At 38.4% G+C, this 25204-nt stretch overlaps 2 protein-coding genes across 4 annotated transcripts; one reads left to right on the top strand and one right to left on the bottom strand.

Moving 5' to 3' along the window:
* Positions 1-214: 214 nt before the first annotated feature.
* Positions 215-13235, bottom strand: FBXO45 (F-box protein 45). The gene is made up of 3 exons (XM_069472741.1): positions 12800-13235; positions 5155-5511; positions 215-918 (listed from the first exon to the last, which is right to left on the bottom strand). The coding sequence occupies exons 1-3, from the start codon at positions 13115-13117 to the stop codon at positions 733-735; spliced, it is 861 nt and encodes a 286-aa protein (XP_069328842.1). The 5' UTR covers positions 13118-13235; the 3' UTR covers positions 215-732.
* A 309-nt stretch (positions 13236-13544) lies between these two features.
* WDR53 (WD repeat domain 53) lies at positions 13545-24606 on the top strand. 3 transcript variants are annotated; one of them, XM_069472738.1, is made up of 3 exons: positions 13545-13580; positions 18460-18955; positions 23976-24606. In XM_069472738.1, the coding sequence occupies exons 2-3, from the start codon at positions 18476-18478 to the stop codon at positions 24570-24572; spliced, it is 1077 nt and encodes a 358-aa protein (XP_069328839.1). In that variant the 5' UTR covers positions 13545-13580; positions 18460-18475; the 3' UTR covers positions 24573-24606. The 3 variants fall into 3 exon arrangements, with proteins under 3 accessions (XP_069328839.1, XP_069328840.1, XP_069328841.1); XM_069472740.1 differs by lacking the exon at positions 23976-24606 and adding an exon at positions 14292-14328 and having other exon boundaries at positions 13574-13580; positions 18460-18991; XM_069472739.1 differs by lacking the exon at positions 18460-18955.
* Positions 24607-25204: the final 598 nt, after the last annotated feature.

The following is a 25204-nucleotide window of genomic DNA, read 5'->3' as shown; positions in this document are numbered from 1 at the left end:
AAATGAGCCAATACAACACACCTCCTCTTAAAATCCTCTTCTCTGTAAGTTACCCAACTGTCCCCAAAAGTGATTTTTGTACCATGTAGTGGTTTTTGAGAGATTGAACTAGAGCAAAGCAACCTCTTTGTCCTTTTTTTTTTTTTTACAGTTTTTTTTTACACACATATTGTATATACAACTTTTAAAATAGCTGCACAATTTTATATCTCACTTTTAGAGAAGTGCCGTCCAGGCAGACCATGCTTCTCAATATATTAAAAATATTAAATAAAACCCAACCAGTTTCATACTTTTCTAATTAATAGTCAAGCTGGCTGGAAAAAAGGACTGGAGAAAGAACAGGCAGTTGTAAGATGGGACCAATCTTTCTTCACAAACACACTACTTAAAAATCTTGCTATTTCCTTATCTTATCCCTTTTACAGCATCTCTAAAATCTCACCTTTAAAGTTGGAAATAACACATTGCTAACTTAGAGACAAAATCTGTTGCAACATGCATATGTCAACTGCCCACTCAACCAACTGCAACCCTGAGGATTTTTCTGGCCCAGTAGAAAGAGGAAACACTAAGATAATCTCTGCTGTAGAGTTGCTTCTCCAGTTTACAATTTCATGTGTTTTTCAGGATGTTTCCTGGACATGCACGTATGACACTGTCACTTCATGGTTCTACTTTCCATAAGCAGATCTTTCCTCCACTCAGTCTTTCATCCCAAGAAAGCCACTGTCATCCATCCAAAGGTTTTCCAAGGTAAACCAAAGTCACTTCTGTGTTGCCATATACAGCAGACACTGCTGGATATAAGCAGACCTTTGGAAGTCCTCTAAAGGCAACCCCCAGGAATTCATATCCACGTTCAAAAGCTAAAGTCTTATCTTCCATGTCCAAGATGACTCGAATTCTTTCTCCTATCTGCAAACAGACATTAAAAGGTTAGAAGAAAATCCACTAAGGGTATAGCCAGAAGAAACATGACACAAATCAAGAAGTTGAAAATATTAATAAGAACATGTATCCTATATGTTATCTAGAAAAATCAAAAGGGAACTTTCTGGTCAGGGAGAAACATCTATAAAGAAGAACATACATCAGTCTCATCACAATGCTTATTTTGATAGTTTTTTTTTTGAGACTTACATGGGATCTACATTTAATTACTAACAATTTAACAAATTAAATGGAATAGTATTCAGTCATAAAAAGAAATGAAATTTTGATATATGCTACAACAGGGATGGACCTTGAAAATATTATGCTAAGTAAAATAAGCCAGACACAAAAAATAAATATTATATGATTCTGTTTACATGAGGTAACTGTAATAGTAAAATACATGAGAGATAGAAGTAAAATAGAGGTTACCAGGGGTGGAGAATGAGGGAAATGGGGAGTTATTGTTTAATAAGTACAAAGTTTATGTTGGGGATGAGGAAAAAGTTATGGGTGTAGATAGTGGTGATGGTTATACAATATTGTGAATGTATTTAATGCCACTTAATTGTATACTTACAAATGGTTAAATAATAAATATGCATGTTTTACCACAATAAAAACAAAATCACTGTAATAAAACAATTACATAGTTTTAAAAGTGTACAAAACCATTACACATACAATGTGGAATTTATATCATCATGAATAGTTAAATCTGGCTATAGATTCTAAAGATGCAGAACAGGCTTATAAGTCAGTTTGTGGGCCACTGCTTTGAAACATCTGATTGTCATTAAAAAAACTGTGGCATTGGCTGGGTGCAAGAGTTCATAGCTGTAATTCTACCATGTTGGGAGGCTAAGGCGGGAGGATTGCTTGAGGCTAGGAGTTGGACACCAGCCTGTGCAACACAGCCAGATCCCATCTCTACAAAAAATTTTTCAAGTAGCCAGATGTGGTAGCAAGTACCTGATGTCCTGGCTACTCAGAAGGCTGAGGTGGAAGGATCACTTGAGTCCAAGAGTTTGAGGTTACAGTGAGCTATGAGCATGCCACTATACTCCAGCCTAGGTGACAGAGCAAGACCCTGTCTCAAAACAAAACAAAAAAAGCAGCACTGATTGTTAAACTAAACTGATGAACTGGAAGCACAGTATATCTAGTTCTTTTCCCATTTGGAAAAGTAAGCAAAGAAATAAAATAAGGATGTTTCATCTTTATAGTTTGCCTGTATAAAAGGATGTCTTTATATATACATATATAGAAAATTACACACACACATGCACACACACTTGGAGGCAGAAAGTCGTACCAAAAATCAAAATGTAATACTTTCTCATTATGATAATCCCTGCTGTTGTCATTTACTTTCCTTCGTTGTATTTCCTATCACCAATAACTGCCAACACATCTGCTTTTTCCCTCCCTTTGCCCAACTCACAGATTAACCCACAACCATTTTATGGACCTAAAAAACCTCCAAATCATCACTACCACCACTGCTACCAACAAAAACATGAACAACAGCAACAAAACATAGATGAGAAGCTAATATTTTGTTGGATATTTGTTTTGTGTTTTATCTGTATTATCCCATTTAATAATGCTCACATCAATCCTAGAAATTATCCCTATGTATAGAAGATGAAACTAAATCAGAACTACTCCTGGTGAAATTTGCAAGTTTGCTTCACCTTTGAGCACATAGCATATAAAAGCACAGGGAGCAAAAAGCAGAAATCTTACTAGCTTTAGGTGTCAGAGGGCAAAACTTGGAGATGGCAGAGAAACTAGAAACTTAGAGGAACTCCAGAAGCAACAGAAAGGATGAGCCCCCAAATCTGAGAATAAACTGCCCAAATCCTGTGTGACCACTATAACAAAAAGCCACAGGCAAACCCCCAGGTAACCAGGCTGAAAAAGCAGCAAAGCTGAAAAACTGAGCAAAGACATTAGCTGCTGCTGTACCCCACAGGGAAGACGGAGCTTACATTTTGAGTCCAGGGAAGTTAAGTGCATACTAAAACAAGAAAACCTATATTCTTCAGAATAAAGTAGTTTTTAGAGAAACAAAACATTCCAGAGTTGCTACTACGTATTATCTACATGTCTAGTTTACACTTAAAAAAATTACTAAATCTGAAAAGAAGCAGGAAAGTGTGCTTCATACTCGGGGGGTGGGAGGGGGGAAGCAGTCAACAGAAGCTGACTCCAAGTGGGTCTAGATACTGGATTTGGCAAAGAATTCAAAGCAACTATTATAAATACGTCCAAAGAATTAAAGAAAAAATAGTATTTATGAGTGAATAGGAATCTCAACAGAGAAAAGGAAACTATAAAAAAGAACCAAATGAAAATCCTAGAGCTAAAGAGTACAATAAGCAAAATTCATTAGCCCACCTCAATAGCAGAGTTCATAGCAGAAGAATCTATGAACTTGAAGATACAGCAATAGAAACTAATCCAAAGAACAGAGAGAAACAGGTTGGGAAAAAAAAAGAACATAGCTTCAGAGGCACAGAGACAAGGACAATATCAAGCAGTCCAACAATTACATTAAATATGAATGAACTAAACACTCAAAAGGCAGAGAATGTAACACTGGGTTAGATAAAAAGCAAGACCCAACCATATGCTGTCTAAGAGACCCCCTTTAAATACAAAGACCTACTAAAAATAAAAGGTACTTTGCAATAGTAAGTAAGCTAAGAAAACTGGAGTGGCCATATTAACCAGATAAAACAGACTTGAAGATAAGAAATATTATTACAGTTAAAGAAGGTCATTTCATAATGATAAAAGAATTAATCAGGTAGAAAGATATAACAATTAGAAATGTATATGCACCTAATAATGGAGCTCCAAAATATATAAAGCAAAAACTGACAGAACTGAAAGAAGAAACATACGAATTAGCAAGCACAGTTGGAGATTTCAACACTCCTCTCAGCAAATGACAGAAGGAATAGAAAGAAAAATCAGTAACTATATAGAAGACTTGAATGCTACCAACCAACCTGACCTGTCATTTACAGAATATTTCATCCAACAAAAGAATTTACATTCTTTTCAAGCACACATGGAACACTCAAGACAATACATTTAAAAGGACTGAAACTATACAGAGTATGTTCTCTGAAAAAACAATGACTTAACAAGTTTCACTATAAAATAATCACAAGGATGGTGACAGGACTTTCTCCTCAATGATTATTAAGACCAGACATCCTTCTTCTTTAGGGTATTTGCAGAGCCCAAAAGGACAGTGAGGAAAGGATTCTATGAAAGAAAATCATTCCAGATTTTATACCTCATAAAATGGGATATATTTTTAGTTCTACTTTCATATGCCTGACGTGAGGTCATTACTTAGGCTAGAGCTTTCAAGCCACATGTGGCTCTGAAATATGTAATCTATAGTTCCTTAAGACTTCCAATTTCTTATCAGATTATTGTATATTACACTCTGCCAAGTCTATGGTAATAATATGGCTTTTACAAATAGGAACTATATCACAGCTTCTGTGGCTGTCAAAAAAAAAAAAAGAAACTATAATTTTGACTCTAGAATCAAATGAATATGGCTTAAGGCTAAGATGAAAGAATAAAAAATGCAGCAGTTTGCCTGAAACTTGTCTGTCTATACAGATATCATTAATGCCTCCAGGAGCTTTGACTCCACAAACAGATTAATAAGTAGCAGAGGGTTGACTATGAATATGCAAGCATACAGGTGCATTTGTTGGGTTAGGTGCCTAAAAAAAGATTTGAATGTGGTATGACATAGGAAAGATGACAATCTAGAGCATGAGTTGGCAAATTACAGCCCCTGGACCAAATGTGTCCTGCAGCCCATAAATAAGATCTTATTGGAACACAGCCATGTTCATTCATTTACATATTATCTATGACTGTTTTTGTGCTAAAACAAGAGTTGAAAGTTGTGACAGAGACCATATGGACTGCAAAGCCTAAAATATTCACTATCTGGTCCTGTATAGAAAAAGTTTGCCAACCCTTGATCTAGAGCAAAGATGGGTTGCTCAAGCTCGAATATGTATTAGGAAACAAATATTGAGACACATCATTTATACCACTTATTTTAAAATTACCAAAAGAAACTAGAAAGCTGCTATATAAAAATTTGTAAATTTGAAACAAATTAAGGCATGATTTGACAAAGGCCCACACCTAAGAAAATACCCAGTTTCTCACCTGATATTTTGGTGCATTGTTGCACTGTGGAAAACTGCCATTGACTTCCCCATTATGTAGTAGATTATTGTCCACCAGATTCCAGCCCCAGCTCTGGTCATCACTGCCCAGCAATGCCACATATCCTTGGCACTGCATGGGGGCCCGTTTCGTGGCAATTCCAATCACTGCCACAGTGCCCAGGGGGCCCTCCCACCACACTTCCCATGCATGGCGGCCCTCACTGAAACCAATCTTGGTCCTTGCACCATCAGTACTCTGAGCGATGGGGTTTCGATGTAAAGTAAAGCCATTCTTCTTAATGTACACATTCCTGGAGCAGTCATTAGTGCTGAAGGCATGTTGGAAAGCACGTACCTGAAAAGATGAGAAACAGACCAAAGAAACACAAATTTTATTTTTCTTAAATATTAAAAGGTACCCAAATTTCAGGTTATAGGTCTTTAAATAATAAGTTATATATTTTTAAATAACACAAGTCTTTTTAAATAATGGCTAAATTTTGGGATGCCAAACTAACACAATAAATTATGTAACATTAAAAATCACTGCCAATTGTTTCATCACGGACCAAAATTCTAAATTATAGTATAATTTCTCCAAATAGACTTCTTAAACCATCAAAAGATATATACAAGATCCAATCCAAGGAGCAGGATTTAAAAAAAAAATCATAAAGATATACACAAGAGGGCCGGGCGCGGTGGCTCACGCCTGTAATCCTAGCACTCTGGGAGGCTGAGGCGGGTGGATCGCTCGAGGTCAGGAGTTCGAGACCAGCCTGAGCAAGAGTGAGACCCCGTCTCTACTAAAAATAGAAAGAAATTATATGGACAACTAAAATATATATATACAAAAAATTAGCCGGGCATGGTGGCGCATGCCTGTAGTCCCAGCTACTCGGGAGGCTGAGGCAGTAGGATCGCTTAAGCCCAGGAGTTTGAGGTTGCTGTGAGCTAGACTGATGCCACGGCACTCACTCTAGCCCGGGCAACAGAGTGAGACTCTGTCTCAAAAAAAAAAAAAAAAAAAAAAAAAAGATATACACAAGAATCCTTAGAGATTATACTGAAATGTTTATGGATAAAATAATGATACCTGGGAATTGCTTTGAAATATTGCTTTGAAGTGGAAGAGTGTGCAGTGTAAATATGAAAACAGACTGGCTGTGAATAATCACTGGAAAAGCTTGGCAATAGGTATAGGGAAGTTCATCACACTATTTTCTCTACTTTTGTTTACACTTGATATTTTTATATCAAAAAGAGATGTACAGTTTTCATATTGCCAATGCTGTGATCAAAAAAGAATATTTTATGTAAAATAGAGACCTTAGCCATAACAGCTCTAAAGTTTATGAAAACTTTAAGTAACCACAAACTACCTTAGATCTTCAGCATACTTGCTTGGTACTACTCATACACTAAAACATCACAACTCTCATTTACCAAATCAAATAATCCCCTAGAATTTATAGGGATAGTCATAAGAGCAGCCACCAATAAGACAGGTTAGTTGACCCTTAAGTAAATATAAGTTTTTTAAGTTTCTAAAATAAAGACAGCATGAAAACAGCTTTTCTATACAAGTAATAACAATTTCTCATATTTTAATAATTTAAAACTTTTTTTTTAAATCCCTACTTTACTTTACTCAAACTATCCCAAAGCAGTAGACGACTGGGACTTTAGTTAATCTGAGAATTCAGCTCTAGAATCAGAGAATGTCAGCATTAGAAAGGCCCTTACAGGTCACCCAGACCAACTCAGGGATATCAACGGCTAGTTAGCACAGGAGCCCCAAAGAGAAGTCAGGTATCCAGTCCCCTCATCACCTGTTCATTTACCATTAGCCAATACTTTACTGTTTCATTGTTGTACTACAGAGCAGAGATTAAAAAAAAAAAAATCACTTGTTTCACCTATCCCATGTACTTAGGCGGAGTATTTATAAGGAGGCTGTAAAATTAGGTAGTCCTAAATTTTTTCCTATTTGCTCCTATTATATATAACACACTTTAAGGCACCTAAGAGATCAGAACATAAGACTAAATGTGGCAGAGCCAGGTATGGTAGCTCATCCCTGTAATTCCAGCACTTTGTGATGCTCAGGCAAGAGAATCACTTGAGGCCAGGAGTTCAAGACCACCAGCCTGGGCAACAGAGAGATTCTGTATCTACCAAAAAAAAAAAAAAAATTAGCCTGGCATGGTAGCACATGCCTATAATCCTAGCTACTTGGGAGGCTGAGGTGGGAGGATCATTCATGCTCAGGAGTTCAAAGCTACAGTGGGCTATGATCGTTCCGCTGCACTTAGCCTGGGCAACAGACCAAGACCCCATCTCAAAAAAAAATAAAAAAATAAAAAATAAATTGGGGAGAAAAATGTACTCAAAATATTAAGTATTGTCTAAATAACTCAAGAGAATATCAATTCATTATAAAATATTTAATTCTTTCCTATTCCTATAAAATATTTAATTAATACTTTCCTATGCCTAATCTGCAATTCTTGTAAATTGCAGTTGTTTTTCTCTCTGTCACAGTGACACTATTGACAACCTCTTCCTTAAACTTCTATGACATCTTCCTATTTCCCTGGACTGATCCTCTATTATATTCTTCCTTAGTGACCACCCTTCCTCTGCCCTCTGCAAAATTTTCCAAAGTTGTTTGCCCTCTACCTAAACTCTTTCCAGATTTGTCTCTTTCTAAAATAGCATCTGTATCACATCTCATCCCAGTTCAATAACCTTTGATAGTTCCATACTTAGTACCACATGTCAATTGCAAATTCTTCTGCCTTGCTTTCAAAGCCTTCCAGACCTGATGTCTCCTATTTCCCCTTCTACCTTGATGTTTTCTTTGTCTGTAGTATCACTATCTGCTTTCCTCCTCCCACATATCCTCTAAGACCACATCCAGGAAGCTATTATTTCTTTTTGAGACAGGGTCTCACTCTGTTGTCTGGGCTAGAGTGCAGTGGCATCATCATAGCTCACTGAAACCTCAAACTCATGGATTCAAGCAATCCTCCTGCCTCAGCCTCTAGTAGCTCAGACTACAGGTGTATGCCACCACACGTGGCTTTATTTATTTATTTATTTGGTAGAGACAGAGTCTTGCTATGTTGCTTAGGCTGGTCTTGAATTCCTGGCTCAAGCAATCCTTCTGCCTTGGCCTCCCAAAGTGCTGGGATTACAGGCATGAGCCACTGTGCCTGACCCCATGAAGTTATTCTTAAGCCATTCAATCTCCCTCATTTCTTTCTCCTGAATTCCTACCCACCATTGTCTATACCACATAACACCTAATTCTGTAGATCTTATTTTCTACCACATCTTTAACCACCTGATTTTAGTAAAAAAAAATCTTGCAAAAAAAAAAACCAACCCAGTTAATCTAAATTGATCAAACCTCTACAGGAAATATGGAGGATAGAAGAGCATGTTAAGCAACACCATGGGAATGAAATCAGCAAAATTCAGGCAGAAGGTAAACAATCTGGTTTCTTCAACAAATAAGCTGCAGAGGTGGGAGGTGGGAGAGAAAGCAAGAGAATCTGTAGACTAACATATCCTTAAGAGACACACCACCCTTTGCCATGGTAACCTTATACATATCTTGATTAAATAAAATGTAAATCAAAAAAGTAACATTTGGCTGGGCACAGTGGCTCATGCTTATAATCCTAGCACTCTGGGAGGCCAAGGCGTGAGGATCGCTTGAGGTCAGGAGTTCGAGACCAGCCTGAGCAAGAGTTAGACCCGTCTCTACTAAAAATAGAAAGAAATTAGCCAGGCAACTAAAAATAGAAACAAAAAATTAGCCTGAGGATCGAGGATTGCTTGAGCCCAGGAGTTTGAGGTTGCTGTGAGCTAGGCTGACGTCACAGCACTCACTCTAGCCTGGGCAACAAAGTGAGACTCTGAGACTCCAATTTGAATGCTGCATTTTTGATATTAAGGAATTATTGTTAATTTCTTTTTAGATGTGATAATGGTATCGTGATTATGTTAAGTGTCCTTATTTTTTATAGACAGATACTGAAAAATACAGGTGAAATGGGAAAATAAATACCAAATCAATAAATTAAAACAATCTACAGTTTCTGTCTCACAGTCTCATGCACAACCTGAATTTTATTTTATAGTCAACCGTGTTAATATCTAGCTTAGCGGGGGGCGGGGGGGACAAGGGCAATATACGTAACCTAAACTTTTGTACCCCTATAATAAGCTGAAATTAAAAAAAAAAAAAGATCTAGCTTAGGATTTCAGTCTGAAATTTAGAGAATTACAGTTAGATGCCAAGCATGACTGGAATAATTAATGCTATTTGGTGGCATGTAAAACATGAACTTTTAAAAAAGAAAGCTCCTAAATAGCTCGACCAACTCCAAACACTTTCCAGTTTTATGCTAATCCAAACCTGTTCCCATTCTTCTCGATTACCCAGACTCCTTGGAAATTGACTCCTCCATCTTCCTTATCTGACTCACCTAGTCAGCTGTCCACCTAGGTAGACTTGTTCTCTACAACAGTGCTCCTAGCCATCCCCTTCTCTCCTCTACACACCTATTCAGGTCTTAAGCATCTCTAGTATAGGGACTTACTAAAACCTGCCCTCTTCAAATTCATCTAATTGTCTATTCTTTTTAAAGCACAGCTTTTGTCACTCCCCTATTCAAACTTCCATAGTTTCTAACTGCGGAACACAGCCCAAACTATAGACTGAAGGCTGTATTTCAAGCCCCTCCCCAATATACCTAGCTCTAGCTTACCTTTACAATCATATTTCCCATGACTTCCTTTCATTCAATCTAACTAAACTATTTTATATCTTTAGCCTAGACCTCTCCTCTAAGTTCTAACCTCTAACAGCTGCCTACCTGAAATCTCTCCTAAGTCTCATTAACACTGTAAATTCTACTCTACCAAAACTGAACTCGCTGCCATTTCTCCAAAATCCAGCTCAAGTGATCTCTCTATTATGTGAGCCCAATACCTGGGAGTCATCCTTAGCACCTCCCTCCTCCTCACCCCTATTTCAAATCTATTGCCAAGTTCTGCAGATTTTACTTCCCAATTTCTCTCCATATTCTCTACTACCTACTTCCTAATTGATCTACCATACTTCTAAGGTCCCCCTCCAACCTGTTCTCCATACTGAAGTCAGAAATAATCTCTTAAAAATGCAAAATAAGCATATCACCAATACGCATGCCCATAAATCCCTCTTGCTTACAATTTAAAATGGCTTTCCCATAGTTTGGCCCCAGTCCACTTCTACCCTCTTATCTCAAACAGGCATTACCTTTGCTCTTTGTGCTCCAGCCACACTGACATAGTTTCTGTCCCTCATACTCTCTAGGTTCCCTCCTGGAAAGCTGTTCTCTCTCCCCTTGGCCTATGTATCCTTACCATTCCAGGCTTAGTTCATGCATCATTTCCTCTGAGAAAGCCTTCCCTGACCACCCTACCTAGGTCAAATCCTCCATTACTGACACTCAAAGCACCAACTATCTCTCCTTCATACATTTACCAGGTGCAGTTTTATATCTGAGTGATTATTTGCTTAATATTCATTCCCCCCCAAGCTCCATAAGGCAAGGCAGCCCTGAGAGTGTGTGTCTGTTTTGTCATTGCATCTGCAAAACTGAGCATAGTCCCTGGCACTCATTTTTTTAAAAATAAAAATTTATGTTATACAAACCTTTTACTTTCCTCTTGTTCTTCAGTTCAGAGTACTTTCTCTTCCTAAAATATTTAAATCTTCCTCATCTTTAAAATTCAGCACAAATACAACCTCAACCTTCCCCAATCCTCCACTCAACTTACAAACTTCTCTCTTCACTGAACTTCTAGTATACTTTTTTTATGTCTCTAACAGTAAGGAGCAAATTCTACCACGTATTACAGTTGTGTCTACATACTTTTTTCTCCTCTACTAGATTGAGGACTTCTCTACCAGACTATCTGATACCTTTTGAATTAATTTTTTATCCTCAAGATAATCAAGAAAAGTCCTGCAACATCTTAATGCATGTGCTTAGTACAAGTCTATAATACCTATAGTGAACACAGTAGAACAGCAAAGTATTAAAAACTTAAGAAAGCAAAAATATCTCTGGAAGGATACAAAAGAAATAATAACACAGGTTGCCTCCATGGAGGGGAACGGGTAGCTGGGGGAAAAGGGCAAAAGGAAGACATTTTCCTTAATATTATTTTGCTTCTATTGAAGCTTGACTCACACGGACATATTATCTACTACATATTATTATACAAATCTTGATTCGTGAACAGTTCTATTACAATTACAAAAAAAGTCTTAAATACTTAATAAACTTTATGGAAAAATAAAAACTAAATAAAACTTATAAAACCTACACATTTATCAGGCAAAGTAGGACAAAATTGCAATATTCTGCACTCATCTATATAAATTACCCAGTATCCACTGAGCATCTACCATGTACAATAGTCCTAGTAAATTAATGTTATTTCACTGAATAGAAAAACTTGATATCTGACATATTTCATAGCAATGTTCCTTATCTTGTTAAACTGAAAACTTTTTTATTATAGAAGAATAAATTTTTCATCTATTTCACACAAAAAGATTTTTACTTCTTATTCTTCCCACCTCATTGGTAATCTAGCATTCAAAAGGAATGTTTTCCCTTTTTCAGTTACTAATGTATTTTTTATGTTTACTACACTCCAGTCAGACCTCATCTTCTCTTATGTATGCTCTTGGCCATTGCTGTACCAAATAGCTATCAGCCATCCAACTGAACCCAAGGCCAAGGCCCTTTGTTTGGATGACCTGGAGAATCCTTGCAGCCCTACCACAACCTGTTACTTGACATTTTTATTTTGTGTATGAAGATGGCAGAAATATGCACCAGAATCTAGAGGAAAAAAAGGAAGCAGCAAAACTGGAATCAACATATGAGATAACAAATGGAAGAGAAGAGATACACCATCAAGGTAGAACTATGAAAAAGTTAAGAAGTAGCCAAAATTGTAGCACAAGGCAGTATTACGATGGTTAAGCGGTGCTGATGGGAGGATTCTGTATAAAAGCCTGTATCTTTAAAGTTAGCAGGATGCCTAGTACCAACTCACTTGTAAGTCTGAAATACAGTGAAGGAAACTAAAGAGAACTTAGGCGAAAATAAAGATAAAATGGTTATAAATCAGAGCTTGGAAAATGTGAGATGTGGTGTGAAAGCAAATATCTTAGAAACTAAGCCCATATTAAGTCAGCCGAGATAATCTAATAAAGTCTATTTGGAGGCCGGGGAGAAAAATAGGATGAGAGCATTAAATGGTAATGGTGGTCTGTCTTTAAGAGGAAAGACTGTCAAAAGTAGAATGAGTGATGGAAATCAGTGATGGGAAATCATCTAGTCTTTTAAAAAGTGGATCACGGAAGTGGGGTGGGTTAAGAAACAGAACTTCAATCCAAAGAAAAGAGGATCTTTATGTTCGAGGGCGGTGAGGAAGGTATTGACGGTAACCGTGGAAAGGCGGGAGGATGAGGTGAGACGTTTGACTCAGAAGCTTAGATGAGAGGCACAGAGAACAGCGCCGAGGAGCAGGACTTGGGGCAGCGGCGTGGCCCGGGGCTCCCTCACCTTGGCCTTGTAGCTGGGCAGGTTGCAGAGGATGTCCGTGCGCAGAGCTTCTTCTGCCAGGCTGCGGGCGCACAGGCTCCGCCACACCTCGCTGTTCTCATCGCCGTGCAGGCAGCGGTACCAGTGCTTGCACACCAGGGCGCAGCTCCGCAGCTCGGACAGCTCCAGGTAGGAGAACACCAACTCCAGCACCCGGCTGGGCAGCCGGCCCCCGACCCCCGCGGACCCAGAGCCCGCGCCCGCGCCCGCGCCCGCGCCTCCGCCGCTACAGCCAGCGCCGCCCGAGGCTCCCCCAGCCCCCGGGGCCGGCGCCGCCATCACCTCACCAGCCGGCCCGAGGGCCGCCGCCGCCACCGCTTCCCCCCGTCTCTGCTCTGAAGGCCAAGCCTCGCCTTGCGAACCGAGCAGCTCGCTCACCGCCCCTTTCGGTGCCAACGGCCGGCGCCTTCACCACTCCCGCCCCTGCCCGGGGGCGTTCGCCGCGCGCCCCGCCTCACTGAGGGCAGACGCACCGGCCGCACGGGCGTCCTCCGCCCCTCCCCCGCGGCTCAGCGCGGGCGCCGGAACCGCCCGACTAGTCCGGCCTCTCCGCGGCCCGCCCGTGGCTCCGCCATGCGGGTTGAGGGCACGAAGCAAGGGCGCACGCCCAGCTCGCTCGCGGTTCCTCTCGGCCCCGGATGTGACTGTTTGGCTGAGGCGCCTGGCGCCTTACGCTCGATACGATTGGGCGCCCACGGGTGAGGTCATCACCAGGCGCCCAGGAGGGGAGCGGGAAGCGCAGGTATGAGGCTGGCGTCGGTGGGTTTTGGGCTTCGCTCCAGTGCCTTTTCCTCTTTGTGGTCTAGTGGCCTCGCGTCTGTTCTCCTGGGCCCCTTCTCCTATGAAGTTTTCTTGTGTCACTTAGGTCCTTGCTTCAGACTCAAACTTAACGCATGAAACTTTCCTCTGCTAGCCAATTCCTCGTTCCTCCACCTTCCGCTTGAATTGGATCCTTTTTCTTTACCTTGGGTCGTCTTTTCTTGGTCAGGCCTCGTTCTTCCTAACTGTGCTTATCAGAACGTTTATTCCAGTGTGAATTCGGAAAGCAAGGTGGCTACATTTTACAAACACCGCCCCCCACCCCCAACGAACGTTTGGATAACCTTAACGTGCCATTTGAGTGCTAATTATGTGCTACATTCTTTCAGACATTATGTGGTCTTTTCTAGGTCCACCACTTAGTAGACAGATTAAGGCAATGTGTTTTAATTCAATTAAACATTCCAATAGGGAAAATGAAGTGGGGGTTAGACTTACAGTTTCTTGGAAGGGAAAGAATTAGCATTATTTGGTCATACTACGTTTTCCTAAGTGGCCCAAAAGGTTTTCTGAGAGCCTTTAAAGAACACTTAGTAAAAGAATAATAACCATATGAGTCACAATGGGAGTCAGGCACTATACTAAGTCTGTTACACTGTTTGTTTTTTTTTCCTACCTCTGCCCTCCTACACAGGTTTTTATATGCGTAATTCTCAAAACACCTCTAAGAGGTAAGTAATTATTACAATAATAGGGTTCAGAGACTCCCTTACTCAACACTAGTGTCTTGCAACCTTTATGTAGTAAGAATTCTTTCCTGAAGCTTCTCACTGTGAACCATTGCTTGGTCTCTAGTAAAAACAAAAGAACAGCAGCTACCTTCCCTACTCTCTGATGTGTTTGCCCCACCCTTCTTCCTAGATGTCTTTTGCACCGAGCTCAGTGACCCTAATTCTTTTCATTCTTACCAATGCCAACGCCATGTGCCTTCAATCATTTTGGTGGCTATCCGGCTTCTCTAAGACCAACTTTAGAAAACCCAAACCTGTGAAGAAAAGTTGACCTATACTGATTATGGTGATGGTGACTATCTCTAAGATTATATTTCTTAAATATTGGACCAAGTTTTGTCTGAAAATACAGTTTTATTTTTTCTAAATCTTCAAGGCTAAGTAGAGTTGGTCCATCTGAGAAGGGGGTAAACAACCAGGCAGAATGAATAGCTTGAAAGGCACAGAGCAAGGAAAGGACATGAGGTATGACTGGAGCAAAGTGTTGAGAGTAGAGATCATTCAGTTATTAAAGACTTTGGCCTTTGTCCTATCTGTCACAGTGTGGGTGAGGTAAAGCCTTTGAAGGATCCAATGAGATAATTCTGGTGCTAATCTAGTCCAGTCATTGAGGTGACTTTCTATGGCAGACTATCCCCCAAGTGGCCCAAGTAGAATTTCAAAGTAGAAAAAGATTACCTTTATCAATCCTCCTTTTCTTTTCACAAATCTTTCACCTGCTCATCACCCTCCCCACCAGGCCACTTCCCCATTTTCAGTACTCTCATTCTGCCCTATGACTGTTCAGAACTGCAAACTGTGGCACTCCAGATGCTCTCAAAATACCCTACCCTTGTCTTCAAAACAGTGTTGCATGAAAAAAAAAATTTACCTCACCTTTCTCTCTCACCCACTCCATGATCTCATTGGGTGTTAGAAGGAAGGAATCTATTATCTAATTAAAATAATTCACGGTAGATATGATTAATGGCTGTGCTTGACCTTTTAGGCAACTACATCGGAAAAGTGAAGCTTCTTGACTTGACACAAATGTGGGGACAGTGGCACTTAACCTATTTCTGGTAGGCTTTCTAGTCCCAATAATAGAAAAAGAAGAAACAGTGGCTTGCCAACTCATTTCTGAAGAACTGTTTTGGTTTAACTCAAATTTAACTACATTTTTTCCCACTGCCCTTCTACCACACTAGTCTGATTGTTTAACTTTTTCATGGTGGTCTTTGAGTGTTTTTCAAATAATAACAGATAATTTTATAGAGTAAGTAAACAAATGATTTTGGAGGCTCTAGTTGAATGTAGTTGATCAATACTCTGCATGATAAATGTTGATAGGCTAAAATTAATACCTCAGTGTATGAATTTCTGGGGCTTTCCCAGCTCTCCTTTTCTTAACATTCTCAGTAATAGGTCTTTATTTTTATTTTTCTGACCAGATAGGTGGCTCACATCTGTAATCCCAATACTTTGGGGAGGCCTACATAAGAGGATTGCTTGAGGCCAGTAGTTCAAGACCACCCTAGGCAAAATAGCAAGACTTGTCTTGACAAAAAGAAAAATTACCCTGACCAGCCTGAGCAACATAGGGATACCCTGTCACTACAAAAAAAAAAAAAAAAAATAGAAAACTCAGGCTGAGGTGGTGGTACACCCCTGTAGTCTCAGCTACTTGGGATGCTGAGGCAGGAGGATAGCTTGAGCCCAGGAGTTGGAGGTTGCAGTGCCACTGCATCATCATAGCTGGGCAACAGAGCAAGACCTTGTCTCAAAAAAAAAGAAGAAGAAGAAGAAGAAAGAATTTGATCTCAGAAGAGCTAAGATACAGAATAAAAGAGGGAATGCTAAGTAAATAGTTAAAAAATAACTAAATAAAAGTGATTCATCTTAGCAAAATCAAAATTCTAACTCAGGAAAGAATGATCAACACCAACATTAATAACAGTTAAACAAAACTATTTGTAACTTAAATTGCATTTTCAATACCTAATTCAAATTTCATATTTTAAGTTAAGGCAGCATCTTTATCATATAATAAGTACATATCACAGTTCTAAGCCTAAATAATATTAATACCTTTTGTTTAAAATCTTGGTTTATCTGGAACTCTTGGCAAGAGTCTTTGATAATGTCAGAAAATTATTTAACTGCTGCTATTTCAGTACTTGTCAGCAAAAATCAAACCACCAGAGCTCCTTGTCTACCTCCCTCTGAGTCATTTCCTCTCCAAGCCTCTCCTTTAAATCTTATTTGTTTCAGTATCTAGTTAGTTTCCTCTGTATACTGATTGAGTGCTTCTACTGAAATTTAAAAAAGTTTACTTTTGTCTTATTCTCATTTTGTCATCTTAATGAAAATTGCTATATCTGATTTTGTGACTGTGTTTCTGTTACCTTGATTACTAATAAATGACTGGTTTTATGCAGTCTTATTAGTTACTGTGTGTGTGTGTGTGTGTGTGTGTGTGTCTGGAAGTGAGAGGAAATAAGCTTTGTATTGGGAATGGAAACTTTAGGCAGATGGCCAGATTATTTTAAATAATTTTTCCTAACAATATTAACAAAAATTATCTCTGTACCTTTGAAATAAAGGTACAGAGATATGAGGTATCTTCTCTGATAATAGTAAAGCAACTCTGGCAGTTTTACACTCAGTAAATTTTCCCTTGGCTTATAAAATGAAAAAATTAAATTTGTCCAGACAGATTTGTTTGCATCCTTTTGTTGTAAAATTGCGCTGATTTCCTTTTTTGCATTGACCAGTAGGCAGGTAAGGCAGGGTAGTATTTTGTGGCAATTCTAGTCTATATATCTGGAATTCCTAGGGATCAGAAGTCTAATTTTGCATGTAAGTACTACTGTTGTATAAGTGCAGATAGGTAATATGATTGAACATATGTAAGTACATTTAAAAGCAGTATAACGACTTACCAGCTTTTAGTCATTTCCTGTGCTTTTAAAGAAAACAAGTAAAAATGCTGTCCAGTAGAGTCGTTAGAAAAAGGTCTTTATTATTTAAAGATTTGGGATCCCTTTATGTGGGATCCCATGTGCAAATCCTATGAGCCAAGTGACCCTGGGCAAGTTATTTAAAATTTCTGAGACTTGGTTTTATTATCTGTAAAATGGAATAATACCAGTCAGAAGGGTTGTTCTGAGAATAAAATTAGGTAATCTACTGATTTAGTCTCTTGTGGTAAGACCCAAAAGTCTGCATTTTTAACCAGTTCCCCAGATGATTATTTGTGTAATATAGATTCTAAATTCTAGTGCATATTGGAATCACCTGGAGGACTTGTTAAAACACATTGCTGGGCCCAAACCCAAGAGTTCCCAATTCAATAGGTCTAGGGTGGGATCTGACAATTTTTGTAATAATTCTAACAGGTTCTTAGGTGATGCTGATGCTGCTACTCTGGGAACCACACTTTGAGACCCTGCTGCAGTATATGTCGTGCCACTTTGACCAGCCTGATAAAAATAGAAAAAGTAATAATAGGATCATTTATTGAGCATTCATTATGTACCAGGCACTATTATGTGTGCTTTACATATATTATCATTTAATCCTCCCGTGATCTTATAAAATGGGTGTTGTTATTATCCTCATTTTATAGAGAAGAAAAGTGAATCATGGAGAAGGTCAGTAATTTGCCCAAAGTCACCCAGCTGATACCACCCTGGAGGGTCTGGCTATAGAGCTCACTTTCAAAAACATGCAGATAGGAGGTATAACCTGATGATTGTCCCACCCTCTCTTTAAAAGAATTTTTCCTAATTTAAAATAAGCATATTTCGTGTTTATTCTTATGTGGATCTCATGTCAAAGACTGGAGGACCAGACTTACCTGGGTCCCTGATGGCAAGAGAAACCTTTTTATACATGTGCCACCAGTATACCACAACCTTGTGTTCATCTAGGCTTTTGTAGACTTGATCTTTAAATGACTTTTTTTTTTGATTGATTGAGTTTTTAAAGATATCTTTTAGAAATATTTAAGTGAAATATTGCTTATTACATTTGTCTCCTGTCAAGGTTTTGTATAAAATATCAGATTATTGTTTTTCCCTTCCTTCATAGAGTCTTCTTAGCCATTATGGCAGTCAAGTGGACTGGTGGACATTCTTCTTCTGTTCTCTGCCTGAGTGGAAGTAAAGAAGGGCTAGTGGCTTCTGGAGCAGAGGGTGGAGATCTCACAGCTTGGGGTGAAGATGGGACTCCATTAGGACACATGCAGTTCCAAGGGGCTGATGATGTTACCAGTGTCTTATTTTCTCCCTCCTGCCCCACCAGGCTCTATGCCTCACATGGAGAAACTATTAGCATACTGGATGTTAGGTCCCTCAAAGGTTCCCTGGACCATTTTCATGTGAATGAAGAAGAAATCAATTGTCTTTCATTGAATGAAACTGAGAACCTGCTGGCTTCTGCTGATGACTCCGGGGCAATCAAGATCCTAGACTTGGAAAATAAGAAAGTTAGCAGATCCCTGAAGAGACATTCCAATATCTGTTCCTCTGTAGGTTTTCGACCTCAGAGGCCTCAGAGCCTGGTGTCATGTGGATTGGATATGCAGGTGATGCCTTGCAGAGGGTACTTGGGTAATTTCTAAATGGAATTTGCTAACAAAATCAAATTATTCATCACACTAAATATATCTTTGTATTTTCTATTCTCTACTAACATGTCTTAATGATTTATGAACCATAAGCCTTACTTCTACATTTAATCCTAGCCTGACAAAACCTAGTAGATTTTATTCATAGGGTAATTGTTAATCCTTTAGTCTTCCTTTCTCTATACTTTAATACATTCCTAAAACCTGAGAATTCAAATATTTGATTCCAAACATCTATTTAAACAAAGGGGAGTGCTAAAGGCAGAGTTGATCCACCTCTCTACAAATTCTATTTGAAACAAACAAACAAAAAAGGTGGAGGGACTAGGTCTACTTTTACTTTAAAGTTCTGGGGTACATTAGTTGAAATATTGTGTATTGGTGACCAGGATCAGAGCATTGTATTCAGTGCTGAGTTTTGAAAGGAACAGCACAAATTATCCCAAATCCAGAGGAAGACAATCAGGAGGGAAGATATATCTAGAAACCTCATTATTCGGGAAACTGGAGGTTTTTAATTCTTAGTTTTCTTGAGGGGAAAAAATAGAATATAGTGGTCTAAATAGCAGAAGTCACGGGGAAGCAGATTTTGGTTTAATAAAAGTTTTCAAATAACTTGACCTTTCCCACAGTGAGATGTGCTTCCTTTTAGGGGAATAAATCTCATCACTAGGGTGAGAATAATCATGATTTCTGTCTGTTGAGTGCTTAGTACTTGCCAGTGCTTTACATATATTAGTTTTAATTCTAATTATACCTTCCTAAATATTCCTTTTTTATAAATAGGAAACTGAGATTCAAATTAAGTGTCCCCATAGCTGCCTGACTTGGATTCAAACACCAGTCTCTCCAGTGCCAAAGGCTGTTTTTCCTCTGTGACAACAGAGATATTCAAGCAGAATATCATTAATAATGTAGTAGAAGTTTCTTGGTTTGGGAATAGGTGACTTTTAGAAGGAGAACCATTGTTTATTAAAGACCTATGTGTCCAGCACTGTTTAGGCATTTAGTCTGTGTTCTCAATGATATACCGTGTCTTTCTTGTAAAACTCTAGTTCTTGTTAATAGCATGAGAGGTTTCAACTTTTCACCCTCTTGGCCAGTGGTCTTTACTACTCTCTCCTCCACCCTGCATACCTCTTACAATTTAGGAATTGATGAAGCTGGGTTTTTTTGTCACAATGACTGTCCCCTTCTCAAGCTACCAGCATTTAGTAGGCAGAATCACTGGATGTCCTGCAGTGGTGGGACAGTCCCCAAACAATATAGAATTGGCCCACCAAAAATGTCCATAGTGCCTCTGTTGAGAATTACTCTACATTTGTAGGGCATAGTGACCCTACAACCTGTAAACTCCTTTTCCACTCCTGGGTCTTGACCAAGCCGTTTATAAACCTCCTATATTCTGCACCCTACTGGTGATAATCCACCTGTGTGGTTGTAAACACCTGTACTACCAGGTGGATTTCAGTTTTAGGAGGCAGATGGTAGTGTGTCTTTGGCTAGTCATTCTGTCATCCTTGAACTATACCAGTTTTCCATCACTGGCTCATTAATTAACCAGTAGGCATGGCAGTACACAATTAGGTATGCAGAAGTGACCTGTACTCTTCAGATTAGATAAGGAATGGGCATCCAAAATTTATATCTTTTTTTTTTCTTTTTTTTTTTTTTCCTTTTCTTTTTTGGAGACAGGGTCTAACTTTGTTGCCTGGGCTAGAGTGCAGTGGCATCATCATAGCTCACTGCACTTTCAAACTCCTGGGCTCAAGCAGTCCTCCTACCTCAGCCTTCCAAATAGCTAACACTTTCCAGACAGGTTCAATCTAGAATCCTCAGTACTTGGAAATGATTCTGGAATTGGTAAAATCTGGAATAGCTATTAACACATTTAGATGATTTAAGTCAAATACAAAAACATTTCAGTTGCTGAAAGCACTTTGGTGTCAGGAGTTAGCCACTCTCCCAGCAAAACAGGTTCCAGGCAGGATTGTCTCAAGAGATTTGGAAAAAATACAGACAGAGAAATAACAGAGACAGAGACAAAGTGTAGTTCAAAGTGATAGGGGAGTTAGGGGTCTTTTAGTATTTTTGTGAGTCGTAAGGTATCGAGTGAAATTTTATATTAGTATTAATTGTTATAGTAAGTAGTTGTTTTTGGTTAAAGAATTATGTGTATAGTTTGTTGAGGTTTTTAGGTTCCCCAAAGGTTTTAAGGGACCCTTATCTAATTTTGTCTATAAGAATAGACGGTTATAAAATTTTTTTAAGATAAACATATTAAGTCTTAAGTTAGAAATAGACCTAGTTGAGTATATAAATTAAAGATAAAAATGTATAAAGTAGGAATATTGAGTTTGTATATTTAATTTATTTTTTTAAATATAGAGATGTGGTCAGGAATGAAGTAGGAATAGTCTTGAAGTTTAAGATAGTTTCAGTTGTATGTTTTCTGTTGGGTAGGCATTTTAATTAGTTTTTTAGTCAGGGTCTAAATCGAGTTTTTGTTGTGTAAAAAGTTTAAGGCGATGGCTTGTAGTATCGAAGAAACGCTGCTGTGTAGATGTCCTCTGATAATGTCTCCTTTGTTGTTATGTAGTTTTAGTCTGTGAACTAACAAGTTCACAGATTTCTTTAAGGCAAAGCCCTGTAAAACTGCTGAAACCTTTCATGTGTCTTAGCCTATTTTCCCAACACTTTGGGTGCAGTTTATATTTGAATATATTAGGAGGACAGAAAATATAATCCAAGCATTATAGGGACTGTATAAGAAAGAACTGGGTACCTGTCAATACCGTGAAGTTAGCAGACTCTGGAATGTCCATTTTCCTTGTGTTCATATTTTTAATAGAAACTATTTTCATGAGTTTCAACAGTCATTCATTTGTGTTATATTTTCTAGTTTTTATTTATTTTATTGTAGCTTATTTCAGTTTGTACTTTGACTTCACCCAAGGAGTGATTGTTAGCTACATAGTATAATATAAATCTAGTTCAAAAGAATTTTCAATACTTTCCCTAATAGAATGTAAGTGATATTAGATGTTGCTGCTTTTGAAAATAGGCTAATGAGAGTAATCATGAGGGAAGTTACCTTGTTGCCTCTGAAGTAGGCTGGGAAAAACTAAAATAAATAAGGGAAGTTATCTTGAATAGAAAACCAAATTCTTAGTAGCATCAGTGTTGGTAATCGTGTCTATTCAGATCTATGTTTTTCACTATCTAAACAAGGTCATGCCTATTCTAGTGTACATTAAAATTGTGAGATACAATTCAGGGATGATAATAGATGGCAAAATAAAGCTGTCTGTTCTCTTTGAAAGTATTAAGAATATTTTTCTTCCTGCAATCCCACTACTAGGTATCTACACAGAGGAAAAGAAATCATTATATCAAAAAGATACCTGCACCTGTATGTGTATCGCAGCACAATTCACAGTAACAAAGATATGGAATCAACCTAAGTGGCCATCCACTCATGAGTGGCTTAAGAAAATGTAGTGTATTTATACCATGGAATACTACTCAGCAATAAGAAAGAAATAATGTTTTTTGCAGCAACTTGGGTGGAGCTAGAGGCCATTATCCTAAGTGAAGTAACTTAGGAACAGAAAAATAAATGCTGCATGATATCACTTCTAAGTAGAAGCTAAACTATGGCTACATAAGGCCACACAGAGTGGTATAATGGACATTGAAGACTCAAAAGTGGGGAAAATGGTGGGGGTAAGGGATGAAAAATTACCTGTGGGGTACAATGTACACTATTTGGGTGATGGGTACACCAAAAGCTCAGACTTTACCACTATACAATATATACATGTAATGGACTTCAACTTGTACCCCTAAATCTACTAAAATAAAAATTTTTTAAAAATATTTTTCTTTTTAAATTGGTTGATCCAGGAAAAGAATGAATCACTAGATTATAATGTAAAATCCGTTCACACAGCTTATTTTGTTTTAAACAGGTAGGGAACAATAGCAAAAAGCCAAATATAATACCAGTATGTAGAATTAGTCAATAGACATGTTTGGGATTTCTACGCTTTCTCAGGTATTGTGCAAGGCATTAGCAAAGATGAATTAAATATTTAGGAAACTGAAAAACTAGTAGCATATGTCAGTTAATAGAATAGGAACTAGATATGAGAAATTGGGCTAAAATAGGAAAGCCTTTTTGAAAGCACAGGAACTTGAGCTTAAACTCCTAGGATGGGTGGGTAGTTTAGGTAATGTGAAAGGAAAGAAAAGTCATTGTAGATAGAAATTATTCCAATGATACTCCAGATTTAAGATTATAGGCCTTTTTGCCTATAACCAACATAGACTAAAATTAACAAAGCTCGTAATTTTCAGTTTTACTTGAAGAGATGGGGGTAGAAAGACCTCTAGAAACTGGCAGTTGCTTAATAATTACCCTTTAACGTGGTTTGTTAATCAAAAGTTATTCAAGGCTGGGCACGGTGGCTCACGCCTGTGATCCTACCACTCTGGGAGGCCGAGGTGGGTGGATCATTTGAGCTCGGGAGTTCGAGACCAGCCTGAGCAAGAGCGAGACCCATCTCTACTAAAAATAGAAAGAAATTAGCTGGACAACTAAAAATATATAGAAAAAATTATTTGGGCATGGTGGCACATGCCTGTGTCCCAGCCACTCAGGAGGCTGAGGCAGAAGGATTGCTTGAATCCAGGAGTCTGAGGTTGCTATGGGCTAGGCTGATGCCACGGCATTCTAGCCCTGGCAATAAAGTGAGATTCTGTCTCAAAGAAAAGTTATTCAAGATCTTATTTTGTGAATTTTACCTTACTTCCCATATGCATTCTAGTTTTAAGTTCCAAGATAGCATTCCACTGGAATTTTATGGTAGCATAAGACTATTTTGATGATTTTAGTAGAATCTGAATATCTGAATCTGAATAGTTGAACAAAATGGCTAGAACTCTATGTAACTGTGTAACTTCCTCTTATTTAAAGGTGATGCTATGGAATCTTCAAAAAGCCCGGCCACTCTGGATTACAAATTTACAGGAGGATGAAACAGAAGAAATAGAAGGCCCACAATCACCGGGTCAGCTCTTAAACCCTGCTCTAGCCCACTCTGTCTCTGTGGCATCATGTGGCAATATTTTTAGTTGTGGTGCAGAAGATGGTAAGGTTCGAATCTTTAGGGTGATGGGAGTCAAGTGTGAACAGGAACTGGGATTTAAGGGCCACACTTTAGGGGTATCCCAGGTCTGCTTTCTGCCCGAATCCTATTTGCTGCTTACTGGAGGTAATGATGGGAAGGTAAGGTTGTGGGATGTGAGCGCTGAAGTTGAGAAAAAACAGAAGAGTCCTGTGAAACATATCCACAGAAAGAAAACTAAAAGAGGAACCTACACTAAGCAGGGTGGAAGTACTAATGCTTCAGTAACACATGAGGAAGAACATGGCAAAATTTCACCAAAGCTAAATATTGAACATGGAGAAAAAGTGAACTGGCTCCTGGGTACAAAAATAAAGGGACACCAAAATATATTAGTAGCTGATCAAACTAGTTATATATCTGTTTATCCCTTAAATGAATGTTAAATTCAATAAAAACATTTGAAGAAGTATGGCAAAACTTTTGAGATTAAAAAAAAGTTCTGATTCTTCATTTAAACTGATTTTCATATGTCAACTCATACTGTTCCATTGTATAAATTTTAAGATATTTGAACAAAAGAAAATAATTGGATAATACTTTTTATAGTAAATGACATACTAAAATTTGGAGGAAGAGAACTAATATTCATTGAATACTGACCATGTACCAGCATTTTGTATGTATTTCATATTTTGTTCCAAATCAGTGAAGTAGGTGATTTCCCCCATTTTAATGCCACAGGAATTAAGATTCGAGGATCCAGGAAAATTGTAGGCACAATTACTTGCATGGAAAAGATTTTGGTTGTCTTGTCAAACTTTCTGCCTTAGGGAAGCCCACATCCTGACCCAGATACTATCACCACGTTAGTTATAACATTAGTTACTTCTGATTCCAGGATGTCATGAGGAACCTTACCAAGTTGGAGGAGGAAATCTGTTCTTGCTTGTTCTGTGTAAAGTCCAGAGGCTTTGCTACAGCAATTACCTTTTGCTACATTACTAAGAAAAGTGTTCCAGGGTCAAATCATTTTAGGATATTAAGCAGCAATCCTCCATAAAAGCTTGGGGACAGT

This window comes from Eulemur rufifrons, chromosome 7 (genome assembly GCF_041146395.1).
Source record: "Eulemur rufifrons isolate Redbay chromosome 7, OSU_ERuf_1, whole genome shotgun sequence".
Taxonomy (NCBI): domain Eukaryota; kingdom Metazoa; phylum Chordata; class Mammalia; order Primates; family Lemuridae; genus Eulemur; species Eulemur rufifrons.
This window is presented reverse-complemented; position numbering and strand designations above follow the sequence as displayed.